This window comes from Dama dama, chromosome 28 (assembly GCF_033118175.1).
Source record: "Dama dama isolate Ldn47 chromosome 28, ASM3311817v1, whole genome shotgun sequence".
NCBI lineage: Eukaryota > Metazoa > Chordata > Mammalia > Artiodactyla > Cervidae > Dama > Dama dama.
Genome location: NC_083708.1, coordinates 42,152,752 through 42,171,949, shown reverse-complemented (window position 1 = coordinate 42,171,949; position 19,198 = coordinate 42,152,752). Strand labels below are relative to the sequence as shown.

Genomic DNA, 19,198 nt, shown 5'->3' with positions numbered 1-19,198 from the left:
TTAATCTTATTTAAATGTTTTCATTGTGAAACATAACACACAGAGAAAAGTGTGTGGAATATAAATGTACAGCTTAACAAATTATTACAAAGCAAACACTATCTTAGGCATTGCTCAAGATTAAGAACTAGAATATCTCACTTCCCTCTCCCAATCAAAACCTTCCTCGTTCCCTGAGACGTAATAACAACTACCAGGACTTTTACATAAGCCTCCCCTCACCTATTAAAAAAAAAGTTTCTCTACCTAGATAAGCATCCTTAGACACTACTGTTTAGTTTTACATGTTCTTGAGTATCATTAAATGGAATCATATAAGTTATACTCTTGTTTCTGACTTCTTTCTACTTGTTAAATTCATCTACTACATTGTGCACAACTATAGCTTGCTTTTTTAAGATTTTTTTGATGTGGACGACTTTTAAAGTCTCTACTGAATTTGTTACAATATTGCTTCTGTTTTATGTTTATGGTTTTCGGGACATGAGGCATGTAGGATATTAGTTCCCTGACCAGGGATCAAACCTGCATCCTCTGCACTGGAAGGCAGACCACTGGACCACCAGCTAAGTCCCCAATAGTTTGTTTTCATGGCTGTGTAATACTCTAAACATAAGAATATATTGCAGTTCACTTCCCCATTTTACCTGGAGAAGGAAATGGCAACCCACGTCAGTATTCTTGCCTGGAAAATCCCATGGATGGAGGAACCTGGTAGGCTATGGTACATGGGGTCGCAAAGAGTTGTACACAACTGAATAACTTCACTTTTCACTTCCCATTTTGGGCTTCCCTGGTGGCTCAGCTGGTAAAGAATCCACCTGCAATGTGAAGGACCTGGGCTTGATCCCTGGGTTGGGAAGATCCCTTGGAGAAAGGAAAGGCTACCCACTCCAGTCTTCTGGCCTGGAGAATTCCATGGACTCTCCATGGGGTCGCAAAGAGTCAGACATGACTGAGTGACTTTCACTCACTTCCCCATTTTACTGTTGATGGCCAGTTAGGGGATAATACCTGGGACATATCTGGGGGATATTCTAGGACGTTATCTTTTGGTGAACATGCATGTACAGTTGACCCTCTGTATCTAAGAACTCCACATCAGTGAATTCAACCAACCAGGGATTGAAAATATTCAGGAAAAAAAAATTTCAAAAAGCAAAACCTGAATCAACAGCACACTATTTACATAGCATTTACATTGTTTTAGGTAACATAAGTAATCTAAAGAAGATTTAAATTATACAACAGGATGTGTGCAGGTTATATACAAATACTATGCCATTTTATCTGGGCTTCCCAGGTGGCGCTAGTGGTAAAGAATGTGCCTGTGAATGCAGCGGACGTAAGAGACTCAGGTTCGATCCCTGGGTCAGGAAGATCCCCTGGAGGAGGGCATGGCAATGCACTCCAGTATTCCTGCCTGGAGAATCCCATGGACAGACGAGCCTAGAAGGCTACAGTCCAGAGGGTCTCAAAGAGTTGGACACTTCATGCCATTTTATGAAAGGGACTTGAGCACCCATGGATTTTGGCATCCAAGGAGGTCCTGGAACAAATCTGAGGTTGGTATACTGAGGGATGACTGTATTTCCATCTACAAAGTAAATTCACACTTTGCTAGGCTGTCGCAGGGCAATTTATATTCATAATTAGTAGATATCGCCAAAGTATTTTCCCAACTAGTTATACTAATTACACTTTAACCAGCAGAATATGATATTTCTCTTTTTCTCCCATCCTCCCTCCCTCTTTTCCTTTCTTCCATTTACTTATTAATTCACATTTACTGACAATCTATGGATTAGGCACTGGGGTATCTGCCTTAAGTCTGTTTGAGCTGCTGTAACAACATAGACTGGGTACCTTATAAACAACAAAAATGTTCTTCTCATAGTTCTGGAGGCTGGAAGTCCAAGATCAGGGTGTCAGCACCCAGGTGTCTTCCGAGCCACCTTCCTGGTCCGAAGCCTGAGCCTTCTCTCTGCGTCCTCACGTGGTAGAAGGGCTCGGGAGCTCTGCTGGCCTCTTTCATAAGGGCTTCAGTATCATTCGCGAGTGTTCCACCCTCATGACCTAACCACTTCCCAAAGGCCTCAACACTATCACTATGGGCATCAGGACTTCAAAACACGAATTTCAGAGGAGCACAAACATTCAGACCACAGCAGTATCTAAACGTGAATTAAGATGAATCAAGGTGTGCATTTCCTGGGAGTCCTCTCCATCTCCCATTTCTTCCCCCCAGCCACTAGCAACAACTAATCTGTTTTCTGTCTCTAAGGATTTGTCTCTTCTGGACACAAGATAAATGGAATCATACAAAAATGTGACCTTTTCTGTCTGGATTCTTTCACTTAGCATTATGTTTTGAACGTTTATCTATGCTGTATCATGAATCAGAATTTCATTCCTTTTGATGGCTGAACAACATTCCCTTGTGTATATACACACAACATTTTGTTTTTCCATTTGTTAGTTGATAGACATTAGGGTTTTTTCCGTTTCTTTGACTATTATGAATACTGATGTTACGAATGAACATTTGTATATAAGTTTTTGCTTGAACATAGATTTTCATTTCTCTCAAGTATACACCTAGGAATGGAACTGCTGGATCACGGGGTAATTCTAAGTTTAATACAGAATTAAGAATTTTAAGAAACTGCCAAATTGTTTTCCACTGTGGCTGCACCATTTTACATTCCCACTAGCACCATATAAGGCTTTCAATTTCTTTACATCCTTGTGAACATTGTTATTTTCCATTTTTTTAATAGCCATCCTAGTAGGTGTGAAGTGCTACCTGTGTTTTTTTTTTTTTAAACTGAAATAGAGTTGATTTACAATGTTGTGTTAATTTCAGGTATTCAGGGTTTTGTGGGTTTTTTTGCACACTATATTCCACTATAAGTTATTATAAGATATTAGGTACAATTCCCTGTGCTATACAGTAAATCCTTGTTGCTTATGTATTTTATGTATAGTAGCCTGTATCTATTAACTCCATAGTCTTAATTTGTCCCTCCCCGCCTCTTCCCTTTGGTAACCATGTTTGTTTTCTATGTCTTTGACTCCGTTTTTGTTTTGTATATAGATTCACTTGTATTATATTTTTTTAGATTTCACATATAAATGATATCATATAGTATTTGTCTTTCTCCGACTTAGTTCACTAAGCATAATTTCTTTAGGTCCATCCATGTTGCTATGAATAGCAATATTTCGTTATTTTTTATGGCTAGTAATATGCATTTTGTGTGTGGGGGGATGTATATACAAATACATAAACACACACACACATAAATACCACATCTCCTTAAGTCAATCATTCATGTGGTTTTGATTTGCATTTCCCTAATGACGAATGACGTTAAACACTTTTTCATGGGCTTACTGCCCATTTTTAGATTTTCTTTGAAGAAATGTCTACTCAAGTCCTTTGCTAATTTTTTAATTGGGTTGTCTTTTTGTTGTTGAGCTGGTAAGGGTTCTTTACATATTCTGTATATTATATTATATTCTGTATATTATATCCTTATTAAATAAATAATTTGTAAATATCTGCTCTCATTCTGTGTGTTGTCTTCTTACTTCCTTGATAGTATCCTTTGATGCACAAAAGTTTTCAATTTACCGAAGTCCAATTTATCTAATTTTTTTCTCGTTTTACTTGTTCTCTTGGTGTCATGTCTAAGAATCTACTGCCAAATCCAATGTATGAAGATTTACTCCCATGTTTTCTTATGAGTTTTATGGTTTTGGCTCTTATATTTAGGTCTTTGACCCAGCTTGAATTAGTTTTCACATATGATGTGAGATAGGGGTCCAACTTCATCCTTTTATATGTGGATGTCTAGTCGCCTCAGTACCATTCATTGAAAAGACTATTCTTTTCCCTGTTTAACTATCTTGTCACCCTAGTCAAAAATCAACTGGTCATAGAATATACCGGTTTACTTCTGGATGTTCAAGTCTATTTCATTGATCTATATATCTAACTTGATGAAAATACTTTTTTTTTTGCTTTTAATACATATATATATTTTATTGAAGTATAGTTCTTTTTTCCCTATTTCTTTTTTTTTTTTAACACCAAAAACATTTTTGGGGTAAAGCCAATCCAGTACCATTTTGACTTCGATAGTTCTGTAACTAAGTTTTAAAATCGAGAAGTGTGAGTCCTCCAATTTTGTCCTTTTTCGCCAAGATTGTTTGGCAATTTGTGGTCCCCTGAAATTCTGCATGATTTTAGGTTCCACCTGCCCATTTATGCAAAAAAAAAAAAAAGGCAGCTGCTATTCTGATAAGATTGCATTGATTCTGTAGATATGAGTTTTACCATCTTTACACAGCATCTTGGCTATTGCATGTCTTATATATTTTTTAGAACTAGCTTATCAATTTCTACCAAACTGCAAACTTCCATCCATTTTCACTTGCCCATGGTCTTTCTCCCTGAAAGCTTTCCTCCATTTGTTACACAGGAGATCCACAAAACTAATTCATATATTAAACCACTGGAAAGGTTAATGCTTCCTTCTAAGAAAATTTCCTTCTTAGGAGAGCAAGCTGAAATCACAATGAATGTAATTTCTCTCCACTTTCAAGGAAAAGTAATCCACAATATATAAATTTTTTAATTCATGAAAATAATAATCTTCCTAGTCACAAGATAAATTGTCTTACCTGTATAGCAAAAGTACCAACTCCACCTGAAGCTCCCAGGATTAAAACACTGCAACACACAAAAAAACTATCATGAAGATATTAAGCCAACATAACTGAATAAACAAACAAGATGTTTTCAACATGTAACTGGCTCAAAGATAATCCCCAAAGCAAACATTCAGCTTCCTAAGATTCTATTACACAAGGTTTTTATTTTAGGTTCACCAAGAATCCATGAATGCTTAAAGTTAGACGTACTATGAACTCTTTACCAAGATTACAAAAACCAAATATACCAATGATCTGTATTTTTAAAAGTAGCTCAGATGGTTGTTGGTAACATTTGCCTTATAATTTTTCTAGGTTTAAATTACTATAGCTTTCTCTCTAAGAGCAAGCTTTGGGATCCTTTTCAGTGTGCTACAGAATATTCAGTTGCTCTCTGAGAAAAATCACATTCCTGACCACATTCTTCCCAAAGTGGAATAAGCGTCTCTTGTTCAGACTTGTCCCATCACGATCACCGGCTTTCATAAAGGGAAACCAATCTTATCTTCAGTTTGGTTTCTTGTTAAAGCAGATGAATCTGTTTTCTCAGTCCAAACATGCCTGTGCTCCAGGTTTTCACCGTGTCTGCTTACTGTGTGTAGTCATCCTGCCTCTCCAGACCAAGGGTGTGCAGCCTGTGGTTTGTGGATGAGCGCCGCTGAGGGCTGTGAGGGTGTGAACCGACTTAAATAACATGCAAAACTTGGTGAGATCATGCCTAAGTGCACTGGGGAGAAGAGGGATCCATCAGACTTATCACCAAGTTCCCAAAGAAGGTATGGTGCAAAAGAGACTCACTAGTCAAGAATCACTGCTTTCCATATTCTTACATTCCATTCTTGAATTAAGCTAGAGCTCCAGTGAACTGCCTTCCTCTGACTGCAGAGATTCGAGTCCTCAGAAAACTATACTGAATTGCACTTTGGTGTTCTATTACCAGTCTAGGCTCAGAGACATTACAAAAAGTTACTGTTTGATATCTGATGCTGCATTAGTGAAGGAGATACTGTTGAGAAAATTCATGAGAATTGTGGAGTGCCACCTGGAGTGCCCACGGCGGGGGGGGGAGGGGACATTTTCTGATAACTAAGTTGTGGCAGTAGCTATGCTTCTATTATCTGTCACTGCAAATGCTGTAACTGCAGACCGTGGGTCCCTCTGAATCAACTGCTGGAAAGTGCAGGGAACTCTGTCACCGACCTCAAGCAGGGACACCCGATCTTGGAACAGACATTGTGTTTACAATCTTAACTCTACTTTCATTTTATTTTTTTCTCTCTTACCCAAATCACAGAAGGCTGACTGTCACCCTTTGGACCTTAGAAGTTACTGGCAATATTTTTCAGTCAGCTATTCCTTTTGAAATTAACAACATCAAATGTAATTAAGACAAGTCTCTTTGGAAATGATACTCCTTTTAGAAGAGTTACTTTCAATTTCACAGAATTATAAAGAATAAAAAAACTTTGAAGATAAACTCTTCCAAAAATCCTTCAATTCACATATTTAATAGCCTTAATACTTCCTAAATCGGGGTCGGTGGGGGGGGGGGGCAGGGGGAACACTAAGACTGCTTCACAGATACATCCAACAATTAGTTCATCCCTGGAATATTTTACCCTCTTATTTTGGAAATATTAAGTTTGGTCAAACTCTCATTTAAGTTCTTCACAATCTTATCTTTTTGCAACTCTGATTTCCTTTCAATTACTTCTACAACAGACTCTCCACCTAAGCATCCCTGGTCCCCTCGCATGCACCCCAAGTTCCATGCATGTTGGCCCACGTCTCAAGCTCTCAAATGCCTTCACTGTCTGCTGAGATCTCCCTATCCTCAAAGGCTCACGTCCCAGTTTGCCTGAACAATACCTGAGAGATAGCCCTGAGCCTGATATGCACGTTGTGCATTTGGCATGCTGTTAACTTTCATTCATATGCTTGCTGCCCAAGCCATTCTGCAAGCCTCGAGGACAGAGACCTTATATGTGCCCAGCAGCAGGCCTACTGCCCTGTGTGTAGCAGAGGCCTGATCCATGTTTCTAGACTTTAAAATCATTGGAATTCCCTGGTGGTCCAGAGGTTAAGAATCTGCCTGCCAATGCAGGGGACACAGGTTCAATCCCTGGTCCAGGAAGATTCTACATATCATGGGGCAATTAAGCCTGTGTGCCACAGCTACTGAGCCTGCACTCCACAGTGAGAAGCTTGTGAACTGCAGCTAGAGAGAAGCCTCCACTCTCCGTAACTAGAGAAAGCCCACGCTCAGCCATGAAAACCCAGGACAGCCAAAAATAAAAATATATTTTTTAAAAAATCATTTAAATCAGCATTATATCTGACAATTAACAACAACTGCTACTATCCTAAATGTGGGAGTCACCTGGCTATTTGAAAAACTGCACTAAAGTTTCTTCCAATAAAGAAAAGCTTGAAATGAATTTCTAGTTCTCTCCCTAAGAATGCAGGATTAAGAGGATCCCAATACAATGGTTTCCCTTGTGGTTCAGCTGGTAAAGAATCTGCCTGTAATGCTGGACATCTGGGTTCGATCCCTGGGTTGGGAAGATCCCCCGGAGAAGGAAAAGGCTACCCACTCCAGTATTCTGGCCTGGAGAATCCCAGAGACTGTAGAGACCATGGGGTCCAAAGAGTCGGGACACGCCCGAGCGACTTTGACACACACACACACAAATACAATGGCTGCTCAGGGATCCAACGGCCAGACACACCTCCAGCCTCATTACTGTTAGATCATAGCTTCCCCCCATATCTCTTGATCCAAAACAGTCTCACTCCTCCATATAAAAAAGCAAAACTGTGTTTCTCAGCAGCGCTTGCTGGACGAGGGTGTGGTTCTGCGTTAGCAGCTTCAGTTCCTGACGCTGCCACTTGATGGCGCCCATGAGTGCAGAACAGGCCAGGAACCAGCCCCGTGAGGGCTACAGACCAGCGGTCTGTGTGTGAGGCAGCCCTGGGGACACACCTTTCTCTGGCCCTGCAAGCTCCATGTTTTGCGCAGGCTTAACCAGGGCCTGTACTTTTCTTTAGGCAAGGAAAGTCCCCATATTGGACAGCAGGCAAATATATTTTCAAGCCAACAATAAGTCAGCTAGTACTCCGTGGTCTGAAGCCCTACGACTGAACAAACTCTTCTTGTACTCCTCAAAGCACTTTCAATAAAAAGGGAAAATCCTGCTGTCCCTTACCCCCAGCGGCCCTTCACTTCAGTGCTATAGAGTGGGAGTACTTTCCACCCAGCTGCAGTAATAGTCACAAGATGCATTCAGACTTCACTGAAGTAGAAGCCTATTTGTCATGGTGAAGAAAAGTGTGCTGTATTGCTTGTTGGTTTATAAACAGCAAGTACCCAGGAAATACTCTTTGCTAAAAGCACTATAATTCAAAATTGCCAATAATTTTAATCACATTCCTCTCTTACTAAGTCCATATGCCCAGCTTTTTTTGAAGTCAGTGGAAACTGAACTGTGGCTGATATAAAAATATGGGGGAAGAAAATATGAATAATTATTAAGCAGCTGCTTAATAATTAACAAGAAAATATGAATTATTATTAAGCAGCTGCTGCTCCAGTCGTGTCCGACTCTGTGCGACCCCATAGACAGCATCCCACCAGGCACCTCTGTCCCTGGGATTCTCCAGGCAAGAACACTGGAGTGGGTTACCATTGCCTTCTCCAACTAAGCAGCTAATGCATTTTAAACCCTAGATTCTCATTTTCCTCTGTCATTTCTGCCGATCCTCCTGCTCCCCTAAACATACGTTAAGGCACTAAGGTAATGCTGACTTCTTTTCCATGACCGAGTCACTCTGTATTCAGCATCTGGGCACCTAAGACCTCTACAGTCACATTTTCAGTATCACAATCTTACGAGACATGGCATCAACACTCTAATCGCCTTACAAATAAAAAATATATGAAACACACTACAAAACAGCAGGTGATCCAGAAGTAGTGAATTGCCTTTCAAATTTCTATATTCTGGCTAAGCCCCAGAAGTCTTCAAACGCCAGGGCACGGTACCTAGAGACCCAGGGTCAAGCCCCAACGCTCTCATTAATTGAACCTCTAGGCCTCAGATGCATCCGCAATGAAACGATAATCACAGAGGTGTACTCCAGGACTTATGAATAAGAATTGGCATTTGCAATCTAATTTAAGCTTATATTTAGTTTCTTCACCTTTCTAACGTAGAACTATACGACCGTCACAATTGCTTTCCCCAGACCACATACTTGTAATGGAAATAAAAATAAAAGTCACATCACAAGAGCTGAGTGCCCTTCATTAAGTCCTAATGGCTCGGAAACAGAGCTGATTCAAATATGGCTAAATCTTCCATCCGTAGAAACCAAGTGGTCTTTAAAAAAAAATAATGATGAGGCTGAAAACACATAAACTCTTTTTAGTTTCACCCAGAACCTTTAAATCGGGGGGGGGGGGGGCCCGATGGGTGAAAGAAAGCATATCATAATATGCTAAATTTATTCCCTCAAGTAAGTGAGAAACAATATGAATAAAGGAAAAAGAGCTACAAAACAAATCAACCAAGCACGACCAAGACAGTCCGGGTTTCTGTGTCCCCTGCTTCCAAGCCTCCCTAATTCATGCAGACATTCCCCAACTTACACAAGAGTTCATGTGTAAATTAGCTGTTTGGAACTTTAAACACATTTTCCCATGAAAACAAAGCTACTTATACATCTTGGCAAGATGCCCAGGGGAGCCCTTTAAAAAGGTTTAGTTAACCCATAATGGACCAAAAACCTCATACACAGGATAACAATGGTGCTATGAGACGTGTGTTCAGAATTTCAACCTGGGGTACTGGGAACACAGCTCCCCAAACAGGACAGGCGTTGGGAACCAGCCCAAGACATTGATTCCTTCCATCTGGTGCAAAACAGAGGGAGTAAGACGGAAGGAAGGATTGTTTGGGATGACGACATGAGAATGGATGAGAGAAGGAGCATGGCCAGAGGAGGATCTACCCTGGAACTAACAGGATTCAGGTTGTGCCACCCCAGAACATGGCACCTTGGGAGATTGAGTATTTTAAGCGGAAGGAATGTGAGAAACAGCAAATTCGGGAAGGACTCTCTGAACTTCTTCCATGAAGCTGGTCACAAGACCCTCGGGAGAGGTGTGCACCCTGTGCTTGGGGGAAAAGAGCATCTGATCTCCAAGACCAGACGAAGCAGGGAGCCAAAACAAACCGGCCTTGTGGAGTTTTCTCAGTTTACTGCATGCAGCACATATATTTGTCCTAGAACATTTTCTCATGACTCTCTACTCTGCAAAGGTAGCACAAAAATGTTCAGGTGTAAAAATGGCAACATAATTATACAGAGAGCAAACGGGTCTCAGTAATTACCAGGTTCAAGCCCTGGGTCAGGAAGATCCCCTGGAGAAGGAAATGGCAACCCATTCCAATATTCTTGCCTGGAGAATTCCATGGACAGGAGCCTGGTGGGCTACAGTCCATGGGGTTGCAAAGAATCGGACATGACAGAGTGACTAACACTTTCACTTTCAAGGGAACAAAAGAATGCAGAAGTAACTCTTATAGGCAAGAAAGGTAACAATAGCAAGAAAGTGAAAGTGAAGTCCCTCAGTCCTGTCTGACTCTTTGCGATCCCATGGACTGTAGCCCACCAGGTTCCCCCGGCCATGCAATTTTCTAGGCAAGAATACTGGAGTGGGTTGCCATTTCCTTCTCCAGGGGATCTTCCCAACACAGGGATTGAACCCAGGTCTCCCCCATTGTGGGCAGACGCTTAACCATCTGAGCCACCGGGGAATCCCATGGAACAATAGCAAAGATAATGTCAATTGTTGTTTACAATTGGCCCTTGTGATTGTAATCAATTAAAGCTTCCAAGGCCAAGTCCCTACATGAATATGCAAATTATCTTAGCTCAAAACTTCTCCAATTTTGTTTGTGATCAGTCAAGCTCAGTTCAGTTCAGTCGCTCAGTCATGTCTGACTCTTTGTGACCCCATGGACCTCAGCACACCAGGCCTCCCTGTCAATCACCAACTCCCGGAGTCTACTCAAACTCATGTCCATTGAGTTGGTGATGCCATCCAACCATCTCATCCTCTGTCGTCCCCCCTTCTCCTCCTGCCTTCAATCCTTCCCAGAATCAGGGTCTTCTCAAATGAGTCAGCCCTTCGCATCAGGTGGCCAAAGTATTGGAGTTTCAGTTTCAACATCAGTCCTTCTAACCAACACTCAAGACGGATCTCCTTTAGGATGGACTGGTTGGATCTCCTTGCTGTCCAAGGGATTCTCAAGAGTCTTCTCCAACACCACAGTTCAAAAGCATCAATTCTTTGGCACTCAGCTTTCTTTATAGTCCAACTCTCACATCCATACATGACTACTGGAAAAACCATAGCCTTGACTAGACAGACCTTTGTTGGCAAAGTAATGTCTCTGCTTTTTAATATGCTGTCTAGGTTGGTCATAACTTTCCTTCCAAGGAATAAGCGTCTTTTAATTTCATGGCTGCAGTCACCATCTGCAGTGATTTTGGAGCCCCCCAAAATAAAGTCTGTCACTGTTTCCACTGTTTCCCCATTTGCCATGAAGTGATGGGACCGGACACCATGATCTTAGTTTTCTGAATGTTGAGCTTTAAACCAACAGTTTTCACTCTCTTCTTTCACTTTCAGCAAGAGGTTCTTCTTTACTTTCTGCCATCAGGGTGGTGTCATCTGTATATCTGAGGTTACTGATATTTCTTCTGGCAATCTTGATTCCAGCTTGTGCTGCATCTAGCCCAGAGTTTCTCATGATGTACTCTGCATATAAGTTAAACACGCAGGGTGACAATACACAGCTTTGACATATTCCTTTCCTTATTTGGAACCAGTCTGTTGTTCCATGTCCAGTTCTAACTGTTGCTTCCTGACCTGCATACAGGTTTCTCAAGAAGCAGGTCAGGTGGTCTGGTATTCCTATCTCTTTCAGAATTTTCCACAGTTTACTGTGATCCACACAATCAAAGGCTTTGGCATAGTCAATAAAGCAGAAATAGATGTTTTCCTGCAGCTCTCTTGCCTTCTCGATGATCCAGCAGATGTTGCCAATTTGATCTCTGGTTCCTCTGCCTTTTCTAAAACCATCTTGAACATCTGGAAGTTCATGGTTCACATATTGCTGAGCCTGGCTTGGAGAATTTTGAGCATTACTTTACTAGCATGTGAGATGAGTGCAACTGTACGGTAGTTTGAGCATTCTTTGGCATTTCCTTTCTTTCGGATTGGAATGCAAACTAACCTTTTCCAGTCCTGTGGCCACTGCTGAATTTTGCAAGCTTGCTGGCATATTGAGTGCAGCACTTTCACAGCATCATCTTTCAGGATTTGAAACAGCTCAACTGGAATTCCATCACCTCCACTAGCTTTGTTCGTAGTGATGCTTCCTAAGGCCCACTTGACTTCACATCCCAGCATGTCTGGCTCTAGGTGAGTGATCACACCATCGTGATTATCTGGGTTGTGAAGTTCGTTTTTGTACAGTTCTTCTGTGTATTCTTGCCACCTCTTCTTAATATCTTCTGCTTGTTAGGTCCATACCAATTCTGTCCTTTATTGAGTCCTTCTTTGCATGAAATGTTCCCTTGGTATCAATTTTCTTGAAGAGATCTCTAGTCATTCCCATTCAATTGTTTTCCTGTATTTCTTTGCACTGATAGCTGAGGAAGGCTTTCTTATCTCTTCTTGGTATTCTCTGGAACTCTGCATTCAGATGGGACTATTTCTCCTTTCCTCCTTTGCTTTTCGCTTCTCTTCTCTTCACAGCTATTTGTAAGGCTTCCTCAGACAGCCATTTTGCTTTTTTGCATTTTTTTTCTTGGGAATGGTCGTGATCCCTGTCTCCTGTACAATGTCACGAACCTCCATCCATAGTTCATCAGACACTCTGTCTATCAAATCTAGTCCCTTAAATCTATTTCTCACGTCCACTGTATAATTGTAAGGGATTTTATTTAGGTCATACCTGAATGGTCTAATGATTTTCCTTACTTTCTTCAATTTAAGTCTGAATTTGGCAATAAGGAGTTCATGATTTGAGCGACAGTCAGCTCCCGGTCTTGTTTTTGCTGACTGTATAGAGCTTCTCCACCTTTGGCTGCAAAGACTATAATCAATCTGATTTCGGTGTTGACCATCTGGTGATGTCCATGTATAGAGTCTTCTCTTGTGTTGTTGGACGAGGGTGTTTGCTATGACCAGTGCATTCTCTTGGCAAAACTCTATTAATAGACTTTGCCCTGCCTTATTCTGTACTCCAAGGCCAAATTTGCCTGTTACTCCAGGTGTTTCTTGACTTCCTACTTTTGCATTCCAGTCCCCTGCAATGAAAAGGACATCTTTTTTGGGTGTTAGTTCCAAAAGGTCTTGTAGGTCTTCATAGAACCGTTCAACTTCAGCTTCTTCAGCATTACTGGTCAGGGCATAGATTTGGATTACCATGATACTGAATGGTTTGCCTTGGAAACAAACAGAGATCATTCCGTCATTTTTGAGATTGCATCCAAGTACAGCATTTTGGACTCTCCTGTTGACTATGAGGGCTACTCCATTTCTTCTAAGGGATTCTTGCCTTCAGTAGTAGATATAATGGTCATCTTAGTTAAATTCACCCATTCCTGTCCATTTTAGTTCGCTGATTCCTGAAATATCGACGTTCATTCTTACATCTCCTGTTTGACCAATTCCAATTTGCCTTGATTCATGGACCTAACATTGCAGGTTCCTATGCAATATTGCTCTTTACAGCATCAGACCTTGCTTCTATTGTGCAACGCTGGAGTGGCAAGTGGCCAAGAGAAATACCCCATGTCCAAGGTCAGTAGGAGCGGCCGTGAGGAGATACCCCATCCAAGGTAAGGACCAGGAGCTGCGCTTTGCTGGAGCAGCCGTGAAGAGATATCCCACGTCCAAGGTAAGAGAAACCCCAGTAAGACGGTATGCACTGAGAGAGGTCATCAGAGGGCAGACAGACTGAAATCACAATCACAGAAAACTAATCAATCTAATCACATGGACCACAGTCTTGTCTAACTCAATGAAACTAAGCCATGCCGTGTGGGGCCACCCAAGACAGACGGGTCATGGTGGAGAGGTCTGACAGAATGTGGTCCACTGGAGAGGGAATGGCAAACCACTTCAGTATTCTTGCCTTGAGAACCCCATGAACAGTATGAAAAGGCAAAAAGATAGGACACTGGAAGATGAACTCCCCAGGTCGGTAGGTGCCCAATATGCTACTGGAGATCAGTGGAGAAATAACTCCAGAAAGAATGAAGGGATGGAGCCAAAGCAAAAACAACACCCAGTTGTGGACATGCCTGGTGATGAAAGTAAGGTCCGATGCTGTAAAGAGCAATACTGTTTGTGATAGACCTTGATTTCCTCCTTACTTGCTGCAAGTAATAACAAATCCTTCCTTCTCCTGAGCTTTGGCTTGGTTGTGTCTTTTGACTTGACACCCACCAAGAGGTGAACAGAGTTTTCAAGTAACACATATGTGCTTTTGTAAAACTTACAAAAGTAAGATATGCTAATAAACATGGCACCCCAAAACATGCCACTTAGGCATAAGGATTATTCTGAGCTGAAGGCAATTGAGAAGTAGATGTAAGAAATCTCTGAACTCTTATCTGCCTAAAAGCAGGACAGAAGTTTACAAAGGTGCTTCCTCTGCTCTTTACCAGGACTGATAAAGGTTAATCCCTGGAGATAACTTTAGACCCTTATCAAGGGAGAAGTCACCAACTTAAACTTGCATAATGAATTCTATTCTTGCTTTTCCTGGTAAACTTTCCACAAACTGGCCTTCCCTGTACTTCTCTTTTGTCTTGGGCTTTAAGACAGCATTTTAGCCTGAATTCTAAGCTAACTCCTTGAGAAACTCATCCTTCCCGGGGGCATCTCTCATGTATACACAAGGCACACATGTTAATGAATTTGTTTGTTTTTCTCTTGTTAATCTTCTATTATAGAAGCCTCAGTAGAGAACTCAGAAGGGTAAAGGGAAAATTATTTTTCTTCCCCTACTAACCACAATCAGTTAAAACTGCTCTTTCCACTCCAACCTTCCCCTCCATTGTATCAATACTTCCTCTCTTGCCAGGTGACACTACATTTGATTTGAAAAAATACAATTGCTTTGGGTTCAGTGGGAAATACTGACGTGATGCATAGTAATTTCTGAGTTGAGTTATTACAGGCTGCTCTGGTTTAAGAATGCCTTCCAAGAATATTCCTACTTCCCACTACGCCAACACAACAAGGTATCATGGCATTTTATTATGGTAAGACTGAATGTCATGGTACCTAGCAATGGATTATATGAGCAGTGAAGGAGAAACATACTGTTCATGGAGTTCTCAAGGCAAGAATACTGAAGTGGTTTGCCATTTCCTTCTCCAGTGGACCACATTCTGTCAGTAAAGGACAGAAATGGTATGGAACTGACAGAAGCAGAAGATATTAAGAAGACGTGGCAAGAATACACAAAGGAAATGTACAAAAAAGATTTTCATGACCCAGATAATCACAATGGTGTGATCACTCACCTAAACCCAGAAATCCTGGAATGTGAAGTCAAGTGGACCTTAGGAAGCGTCACTATGAACAAAGCTAGTGGAGGTGATGGAATTCCAGATGAGCTATTTCAAATCCTAAAAGATGATGCTGTGAAAGTGCTGCACTCAATATGCCAGCAAATTTAAAAAACTCAGCAGTGGCCACAGGACTGAAAAAAGTCGGTTTTCATTCCAATCCCAAAGAAAAGAAATGCCAAAGAATGTTCAAACTACCATACAGTTGTACTCATCTCACACCCTAGTAAAGTAATGCTCAAAATTCTCCAGCCAGGCTTCAGCAATACGTGAATCATGAGCTTCCAGATGTTCAAGCTGGTTTTAGAAAAAGCAGAGGAACCAGGATCAAATTGCCAACATCTGCTAGATCATCGGAAAAGCGAGAGAGCTGCAGGAAAACATCTATTTCTGCTTTATTGACTATGCCAAAGCCTTTGATTGTGTGGATCACAGTAAACTGTGGAAAGTTCTGAGAGAGATGGGAATACCAGACCACCTGACCTGCCTCTTGAGAAACCTGTATGCAGGTCAGGAAGCAACAGTTAGAATTGGACATGGAACAACAGTCTGGTTCCAAATAGGAAAAGGAGTACATCAAGGCTATATATTGTCACCCTGCGTATTTAACTTATATGCAGAGTACATCATGAGAAACTCTGGGCTGGATGAAGCACAAGCTGGAATCAAGATTGCCGGGAGAAATATCAATAACCTCAGATATGCAGATGACACCACCCTGATGGCAGAAAGTGAAGAAGAATTAAACAGCCTCTTGCTGAAAGTTAAAGAGGAGAGTGAAAACAGTTGGTTTAAAGCTCAACATTCAGAAAACTAAGATCATGGTGTCCAGTCCCATCACTTCATAGCAAATAGATGGGGAAACAGTGACAGACTTTATTTTTGGGGACTCCAAAATCACTGCAGATGGTGACTGCAGCCATAAAATTAAAAGAAGCTTACTCCTTGGAAGGAAAGTTATGACCAACCTAGACAGCATACTAAAAAGCAGAGACATTACTTTGCCAACAAAGGTCTGTCTAGTCAAGGCTATGGTTTTTCCAGTAGTCATGTATGGATGTGAGAGTTGGACTATAAAGAAAGCTGAGCACCAAAGAATTGATGCTTTTGAACTGTGGTGTTGGAGAAGACTCTTGAAGAGTCCCTTGGACTGAAAGGAGAGCCAACCAGTCCATCCTAAAAGAGATCAGTCCTGGGTGTTCATTGGAAGGACTGATGCTGAAGCTGAAGCTCCAATACTCTGGCCACCTGATGCGAAGAGATGACTCATTAGAAAAGACCCTGATGCTGGGAAAGACTGAGGGCAAGAGGAGAAGGAGGCGACAGAGGATAGTATCGTTGGATAGTATCACTGACTCAAAGGACAGAAGTTTGAGCAAACTCCAAGAGACGGTGAAGGAATGGGAAGACTGGTGTGCTGCAGTCTGTGGAGTCACAGAGAGTCAGACATGACTTAGTGACTGAACAACAACAGTTAATGAAGACTGTCAATCAAAATGTATTTTGGGCTTATTCAGTGCACAAGAAAATGTGAGATGCCCTGGAATTTTACAGCTCATTAAAGCTGTAAGACATCTTTCCAATTCGGACAACAATCCTAAATTTTACATGACATGGACAATAAGGGAGGGCGCAGGAGCAGGAGAGGAGCTGGGTTTGCGAACAATACCAAGTTTGGCTTGTGGACGGTAGGCATACAGAAGAAGAGTCAGGGTGGTAGTAAGTCTTGTTTTGCACGAGTTGAGTTTCAGCTACAAAGGGAACATCGGACTGAATGGGATGGAGTAGAGGTTGGAGTTAGAAACAGGCATCTGCAAATCACTGAGACAGAAAAAGAAGCTGGGAGCAGATGAGAGAACCCTGGGAGACAGAGGAGGGGATGACTGGAAAACAGTAATGGTTAAAGGGCTGGGGGAGAGAAAAGGGAGCCTTTAAAAAAGACAAGTACTGGTTTTAAAGGCAAGAAGAAAACTAAAGGTGTCTAATGTCCCTGAAACCATGGAAAAAGTGAGCATAATGAAAGTGGTTTACAGTGCTGGAGACTTCAGAGATCAAACTGGAAGAACGGAAAAGTATTGCTGGGTTAACAGCTCGGTCAGCTGTGACCCATGAGAACACCTGCAGCTGCCTGGCCAGGCTGGAATTGAGGTACCAGTGCATCACAAGAGAGTTTTCTAGGTGGCAGGGGGTGGGGGGGAGTGGGTGGTAACTATCTGTAAACCACCAATGGTTAGGTAAGAGTTTTCTGCTGATTCCTTTAGCTGAGCCCGCAGAGCTCTCTGGAGAACAGGTCCAGGTGGACGCCTGACCCATCGCCGCACACTGGCCAGGCCAGAGCTGCAGCCTTCCTTCTCCACTTCCTCCAACCCCAGGAGTTCTTCAAGCAGGTACACTTTCTCCTTCCCCTGTCTGTTCTCCCCCGTACAAGCCAGTCGGGTGCTAATGAAAACCCAAAAGTTCCCAGGGGTGGTGGGGTGGATAGCAGGGAGAGGCAGGTGGGTAGGAGGGTGAAGGACAGGCAGGTAACAGCAGCAGAAAGAAGGAAGCTGATGTGATTACTGGTATCGGCATATGGCGGGGAAATCCAATGTTTTACGTTTCAGTCTGTCTAACTCTATGAACAGAATTAACCAGACACCTAATTTACACTTCCATGACAAAATTTTACTGTCTTAAAGTCTAATCTCAAAAAAGAAACAGGGAAGAGCATTCCTAAATCCACTGCATCGAGTTTCAGGTATACACAGTTTAGAAGTGACATTTATTTTGCGGAGGAGGAATAGTTCAATTTCTAACACTTTCTAATACTTCTGTCAAACCGAGTGAAGTATAACTTTCCAGCAAGAGATGTATTTCAGGCAGAGCATGATACTACTGATAAATATAACCATCAGATAGAACCCTTTCTCAAAAATACCTGGTGTAACCACTTTTTAAAACAAGTTCTATTCATCTTGAGAACTCTAAGTTATCTATGGGTTCCTACTGAATAAGTCATGAAGAAACTATGGACGGGCTGATAACAAGGAAATCATTTCATGTGACTTCTCTAGTGATACCAAAGTGTGGGCAAAAATGACACATAACATCAATATTAAGTTATTCCCTTGGTTCACTGATGCTCAGTTGTGGCAAAAATATAATGACAGAACAAAGAAGGAAAAGCAAAACACCATCGAGGCCTTAGAAAGCTTTGTCTTAGTTTCAAAAAGCTGTATGTTACAAAGAAAGCCTGTAAAAATCTTCCAAGGTGGGTGCTTTTGTCACTGTTACTTTTTGGGGTTTTTTTTAATCAGCTAGTTAGAAAAACAATGTTGGTGCTGGACAACAAACACTGATTTGCTTTGGTGCAAACTAAAGACTGCCTTAGTGCCAACAGCTAACAGTAAAGGAATAATTATTGCTTAGAGAAGCCATAATATGCTCCACCAATCACAAAGGATAGTCAAACTGAAAAAAGTCACTTTGGACACTGGAACTTCTGGGTTTACATTAGTAAAACCCCACTACGACAGTAATCTCTTCATGTAGAAGTATTTTTACAGTATTTTAAGGCGCTCACATCTCCCATGTGATTCTCACAGGCAAGTAGTCAGAGAGGGGGGCATTATTACTATCGTGTGCAGTAATCTCAGTAAACTGAAATTTCCCAGCGCACCAAGGACCAGGTTCCCACTGCCACTCACAGCAAAGGCATTCGGAGCCACTGCACAGGCGGGAATGCGACCCAAGTCCGTGGTGGGAGCCGGCGAGCCTCGTTACAGCGGGTTTTGCTCCAGGGTGGTTCACACACGGCTACATCAGTGTGCACAGACTCAACATA

General features: G+C 41.7%; 1 protein-coding gene across 1 annotated transcript in view; it reads right to left on the bottom strand.

The window, feature by feature from the left end:
* The window catches only part of RTN4IP1 (reticulon 4 interacting protein 1), a 49,313-nt gene that overhangs the window by 17,996 nt on the left and 12,119 nt on the right, over positions 1 to 19,198 (bottom strand). Inside the window, exon 5 of the mRNA XM_061131912.1 lies at positions 4,690 to 4,738. Coding sequence (XP_060987895.1) covers positions 4,690 to 4,738 — 49 coding nt within the window. The remainder of the gene's footprint in view (positions 1 to 4,689; positions 4,739 to 19,198) is intronic.